The 6,943-nt window shown below is 34.0% G+C and overlaps 1 protein-coding gene across 1 annotated transcript; it reads right to left on the minus strand.

The window, feature by feature from the left end:
- Positions 1 to 1,788: 1,788 nt before the first annotated feature.
- LOC114375890 (indole-3-acetic acid-amido synthetase GH3.10-like) lies at positions 1,789 to 6,662 on the minus strand. The gene is made up of 4 exons (XM_028333751.1): positions 6,145 to 6,662; positions 5,606 to 5,707; positions 4,667 to 5,493; positions 1,789 to 2,657 (listed from the first exon to the last, which is right to left on the minus strand). Exons 1-4 carry the CDS (start codon positions 6,477 to 6,479, stop codon positions 2,122 to 2,124), a joined length of 1,800 nt encoding a protein of 599 aa, XP_028189552.1. The 5' UTR covers positions 6,480 to 6,662; the 3' UTR covers positions 1,789 to 2,121.
- Positions 6,663 to 6,943: the final 281 nt, after the last annotated feature.

Genomic DNA, 6,943 nt, shown 5'->3' on the forward strand with positions numbered 1-6,943 from the left:
TTTTTTCCAATAAGCTTTGTTTGGTCATAGGAACAAACAATATGATGTGTTGCCCTTAATTAAAATATAAAAAATTTACTGTGTTGCGTGAAAGCAATATCCGTTTCTGAGATTGATCAGAAGTTACAATCTCTACAAAGGAAGTAAAATGAATGGTTAAATAAAATTAAAAACAGGAAGTACACGAAATTTTAGAAAATATTGTTATAATTTGCTCTTGTTTTTATTTATCATATTTCTCCATTTTTACGTGCTTTGTTGGTACCCATATGCATGATTGTTAAACTCTCGATTTAAATCGTAAAATTGTAAGATTTTACGATTCTACCGAGGGTTGGCGAGTTAAATCGGAAGTAGAATTGAAATCGGAGTAGACTCGTCCGATTTTGCGTAGACTCGGACGAGTTTGGGTAAACTCGCGAGTCTGCTCCGAGTTCACGAGTTTATGAAAATCCGAAATTGCGTCATACAACAACCCTCAAAAATGACACTCGCGACTCTCTCTACTCACTTACTCTACCTTGTTCAAGCTACTAACCCCCTAAAATGACTCTCGTTGAGCTACTCGCGTTGTGGTGGTTGTCATCATCACTGTCGTGCTGGACTGTTGAGCTAATCGCGTCATGGTGGTCCTCGTCATTGTTTGAAACTTGAAAGCCCTCACTCGTCGAAAGCCCTCATTTCCTGACCTAGCTCCAAGCTTTGCTCCATGACACTAAGGTGTTTTCTTTCTCAAAGCTTCTTTGTTAATTCATCTCTATTAATTGAAAGTTTGAAACGATGCTTATTAAGGGAGTATCTCTTAATTGAAATTCTGGCAAGGCTATTATTAGCTTCATTGTAGTGTTGAGTTTTGGGTTCTGTTGGTAAATTAAGGGAGTATTTGTTAATTGAAATTTCTGTTAATTGAAAGTTTAAAACGATGCTTAGTGTTAAATTCTGACAACGCTAATGATCCTCCAAATATAGACAAATTATCTGTTAATTGAAATTTTGACTTCATCAAAGGTGGATAGTGTTTGTTGGTGCCTTTTGAGTAAACTCTTAAGAATTTACGATTCGAATCTACGAGTCGAGTTTACAAAACCTCCACAATTCTACTTAGAATCGCAAGTTTAACAACCATGCCCATATGTTTTGGTTCTTCATTACAGAGGCCACTTAGTTCACGTGGCTTATAAAACTACGCCACAACGCAACTTACGTTGGGATGAGTGTGGAAGTGCAAGGATAAGAACCTTCCCGATATATATATATGTTTACTGTTACTCTAGCCCACCTGTTCCCTAAGCTGGACCACATTGCTTGATTAGTTGATGCTCGTATGTCAATATGTCATAGCACCGCATGTGCTCTCATGCATGAACGCTTGAGTCTAATCTGATTGCGACTACACGGCACATTACGATGCAACTAGATGGCTGTATATTTCAGACTTTCATACTCGTCTTTATTTCTTTCAGGTTCTATTGTCAGGCAATAGACAGAGTGTAATGTTTTGGCTTATTTCACAATTAAGTACATACACATAAAATACAGAGAAAAAAAAAATGTATGCTATTATATATATACCTTTAGTTGGATATCTGTTCTCAACCACTTTTTTTCATCTAGCAGGCTATTATATGACTAACATGTTAATTATAAATGTATCTATGTTGAAAAGGATTAAGTTTTTTCTATTGGAATATGAGAGGAAAATAATGAATTTAGGGCTTTTTTAAGAATAAATTTAGGCCTATCTTTAAAATATTACAACATATATCTGAAAACTGCATGTAAACCAAATTGGCTAAAATTAATTAATTTATTAATGATAGTTTTTCAATTTGAGTCAAATATACCAAATGCTTACATTAGAGATAAAAAAAAAATCAATTGCATTGGATCGGTTGCATGTTTCTTTTAATTAAGACTGGTCTACAAGCACCCTGAATTCTTGAGAAGAAAAATAAAGAAACCATTACAACATCCCCCAGATAAGGGTTTTTTATTAAAAGATATCTTTTCTCTAATATTAATAACCATGGGCTTGTTCACTAGAAGGAAACCATAGCAAAATTTTGAAAAAAAGCAATGAAAACAATTAATACATGATGCATCCTTCATGAGTGGATTGAACTATATATAAGCAGTGCTGCGAAATGTTTGAATGGTGCATTCACTAAGAATTTTGAGGAGAACCGGGTTGTTAGTGCACCTGGGGGTCTTGAACTGGCCCAATCCTGCCCCATTCTCCACGAAATAATCCAAAATCTTTTTAAAAGTTCCTCTCTCTACAATGCACAGCATCAAAGGCCCTATTGAACTGGTTTTCCTTGCAACCACATAGCCATGGTCAACAAAAGCTGCATCCATTTCCCTGCAGCATGCCTCAAGTACCTTATCCTCGGCCTCACCTTTGATCTCCCAGAAAATGACGTAACAACCTGGCTGGTTTGAGACATCTGCATAGCTTGTAAAATCAACGAGCTCAGCTTTGGCCTTGTTTAGGAGCTGTGACCCTTTCTCTACCACTATTTGAAGGTCTCTCTCTGTGTTCTTGTCTATATTCACGGTTAGAATTAGTTTTCTTCTGCATATGAAGTTCAATTTTGGGCTCCCATTGTGAAAACCTGCCACTTCCACCACATCTCCTAGTCTGCACCTGTACAGCCCTGAAAGCAAAAATACTTTATTCAGTCTGTCTACAAATTTAAAAAATGGAAAAGAAATAAATATCTGTAGAAAAATCATACATATCAATATTCAATGTACACCACCCAAACACTAGATGACACGTAAGGACAGAAGAAACAAAAATATAAATATGATAAGTAATATTGAATGTATTAAAATAATATTATTTTAGATACATAAAATTATTATAGATAGCAAAATTTTAAATAATTAACACAATTATATATTTAAGCCTTAAACTTAAGAATATTAGTTAAGTTGAAACAATTAATCAATTCTTGTGATTTGTAGTATATAATAGGTTATTATATGATATGGCAGAAAAAATAAAAAGAAATAAGATATCTTAAGGAAGTATTGATGCACAGGAGTACCTTTATATCACGACTCATCTTTATATTAAAATGTTGTCTGAATCCATATATATTAAAAAATTCTAAAAATGTATAAACTGTAAATTTTATATTTTAAGAAATTATATCAACTTTATACATAGAGAGAAAGAGAGCCTGCGCGCTAGAATACAAACTCATGCATACACCCGATAGGTTAATGATTCACTCACACCAGTTCTACCTATCGGGTTATCTATTCACTTGAAATTTGAAATTTTTAGGTTAAGCCAAATTAAACTAATTTCATAATATTCTCAATTAATCTAGCAACCTGTCCATTAGTGGTATAAGGTTGGACCAGTCTTTGAAAACACTTATTGATAACATTTATATAGGATCGCTTTATTTAAATTTAAAATAAATAATTTTAAAATAGGCGATTTTTTAATAAATAATTATTTAATAAGAATATAAAATTAAACAAACATATAAAAAACATAAAACAAAACTATTATTTTATTAAAATAAACATTTTTTAAAAAATAAACTTAAACAAACACACTCATATTCGAAAGAATTACATTATTCCAGTTTGGATAGAATTTTGAAAATGACTATCACTGACAATGTGATGAGAACTCAGAAAAGACCGAGATGACAGGTACATAACATAATGGAAAATAACAAAAGGCGGAAGGTCACGACATATGATATGAACACTCCCGTGAGATGGGGGCACACAACCCAAAATATGACCAACACCCGCGAGAACTTCAGAAGTTTTCAAAACCCACATGCAGAATATTGTATTTCAATTCAAATATTCATCTCACATATCTAAACCAACTTTTCTAGAGTTGTGTAATGAACTAACAATTATATCAAAGATAAGAGATTATTCGGTACATATCCTTGTTCATGTCCAACTGAGGGTCATCTATAGCTTCTTTATGAAATAATGTTTCCACGCTAAGCATTATTTTATGTGAGGACAATGGTTCTAACCAATCCTGCCAAACCGTGTGAAAAATTTTCTGTTGAGTGGGTGACCCAAATGTTTGGAAGAGCTTATTTGGTGTTACGAAAAGAGACTTATGTACAACCTATTATAAGTTTTATTTTTTAACTTATTTTAATAAGTTCTACAAAAAAGAATTATCAAAATACTTTTTAATTTATTAAACTTTATATTGAAGTTTATTATTAGACTGTTATTTTAATAAACTTTTATCAAACAAGTATTTTGATTATTTATTTATCCAACACAATTTAAACTATTTAATACTTTAATTAGAAGAACAGTGTGATAAATGTCCACCAGAAAAATGGGGTGGAATGAGGTATAAAGAAGAGAAAGGCAGGAAAAAAAGAAGAAAAGGTAGACAGAAGGATAAGTGATATAATAATAATAAGTAATAATAAAGCCAAAACAATGAGATGGAAGAGATATTGAATGTATGTTGAGTATTTTCATCATTAAAAATAGGTTGTTATTATTTACTAAAAAAAGTCAAAACATACAGTTGGGATATAATTCACCCCATGTTAAATATTTGAATGAAGAATAAAATTTTCAAATATAAATCATGATCAATGAGAAAGCATGCATCGAATAAATGAGAGAAGAAGAGGAAGAATGAATGAATAATTACCAGTAAAAGTTGTGAGCACTATTTCGTACTGTTGGCCATCTTTAACCTGGGATAGTGGGATTGGCTCCTCTTCCATGAAATCATGATCAGCTACTGAGCTGCAACCTTGTTTCTGTCTATAATAAAGTGGTATGAACTCAAAGTAAGAAAACGTGGGTACTACAGCAAAGGTTACTTTCTCTGGAGCCAAACTAGGATCCACATTAACCCCTATCCAACTCTCAGTTGAACCATAGTCACCACTTATTAGTGGCACCCCATTTGTATAATGCCTTAGCTTTTTCAAATATGGTTGCATAGAGCCTGTCATTATGGAACAAACGAACTTTGCGTTTGGCCAAAGTTTTGGAACCAAACCAAACCAATCCACATCTTCTAGCTCCAAGCAAGTTGCTTCTAGTTTTGAGGCCAAAGAGGGGTTTGAAGTGATTATACCCAAAACAGCTTCTCTCATTTTGGGTAACTTGATTCTTGAACTCAAAGTGCCATCTCTTATGTCATTGCAAAGGTCTTTCCAAACCTCTTCGAAGGTGCAAAATGCTTGCACTATGCCATAGACAAAAGCTGAGGAAATAAACTCTACGTGATCAGAGAAGAAAAGGCCAAGAAGGAGGTGACAATACGTGGATTGTTTATAGTCCCCTCCAGAAATTACTTCATAGGGGCTGCAAGTGAATGCCTTTGTTTTCTCCTGTTTGGTTTTGAATTCTTCACTTGCATAGTAGTGTGTTGTGGCTGTTCCAACAGTTAAGCCTCCTTTTGTTTTGAACTGGTTGCTGCTGTATATAAATTCAAGAATCCTACCTCCTTCCCTTGTGGGATAAACCCTATAAACAGTTCAAAAAAGCATAATAAGAACTTATAACATAATTAACTATGTATCTCATACCTAGCTAGGTCTTTGACTCGTGAAAGAAACGAGACTTTTGAGAAGCACACCTTGATCTATAGGCTGCTGCTAAAGTGAATGTTTGAAGGGTCGTTTGAGCACTATGGCGGGTAAAGGGTACCAACTTTTGCTTTCCCTCTGTGGTTCCAGAGCTGCACAACCTCTACCATATAAGATTATATTTCTAAGAAAAATAAAAAAGTTTATCGCACAGTGGAGGAAGATCTGACATATATAAGAAAAGCCAATCATATATCTTAATATATATCTATAATCAATATGCATGAGCATGACAAAACTTCCATGGTTAATTTCTTCAGTTGGCCTATTATCAATTGATTTTGTCAATTAATTACTTGCACCTGCACTTGGTCATTATTAAATCATGGTATGAGATAAATAGATAGATATATAGAGAGAGATAGAATAAGGAAAGTGCCACATATGGCCTGTATTAAACATCACCCAAAAGAGGAAGGAAAGAGATAAAACTAATGGTACTACAATGAATCCCATAATTTATCACCCAAAAGAACTATGAAAGAATTAATAACACGTGTAAATAAAGAAATAAAAGGCAATATAGTACCTTAAGGAAAGAGTGGTTATGGGTTGTTGTGTGAGTATAGGAGCTGTGTCTCCATCTGCAATGTTTCGGATATATGGCTCGAAATCTTTATGTGAAGCAAGGGGAACCACAGAAGTAAAAAGAGATTCCAAGGCACTTGCATCCATTTCTGAGATATTGTAGTCCCCCAGCCATTTCTTTAGATATTCAACCCCACAGTTCTGCTTCAGAACCTTGCACAGTGTCTGAGTCTGAACAGAACCAGCGTTCTTGGACACGTCTTCAAACCAGGTAATGATATCAGAGTCACTGATGCAGTTGCCATTGTTGTTGTAACCGAGAATTTGGGGTTCCATTGAAGAAGAGGGTTGTTATTGGTGGTGGTGCTGCTGGGGCATTGGCAAGTGTTGCAATAGAAATGAATAAATTTGAGTGTTGCCGGTGGGAGTCTGTTTCCACAAGGCAAGTAGATAGAAAAAGGCCAAACTAGGCACTAGCCCACCATTGAAATATCCCTTTTTCTTTTCTTATTTTGGTTATCAATCAAGAGCAATTTCCCGTTATTCAAACGGTTCAGCAAACATAATCTTGCATAAGTGGAGGAGGGGAAAGTTATCAAGAGCGGTAATTCGTTTTGTAATTTATTAAATGGAAGCAAATTTTGAATTAATATCTACATGGGATAAGTCCTAGGATGGTCACAATTTTCCTGTAACAAAATCATAAAAATAGATGATTTTGATTTTTTTACTAAAGTCATACAAAGTCTATGACTTCCATTTTTTTTTTTAAAAAAAAATCATGTAAATTCGTAAAATAA

Source organism: Glycine soja, chromosome 11 (genome assembly GCF_004193775.1).
Source record: "Glycine soja cultivar W05 chromosome 11, ASM419377v2, whole genome shotgun sequence".
NCBI lineage: Eukaryota > Viridiplantae > Streptophyta > Magnoliopsida > Fabales > Fabaceae > Glycine > Glycine soja.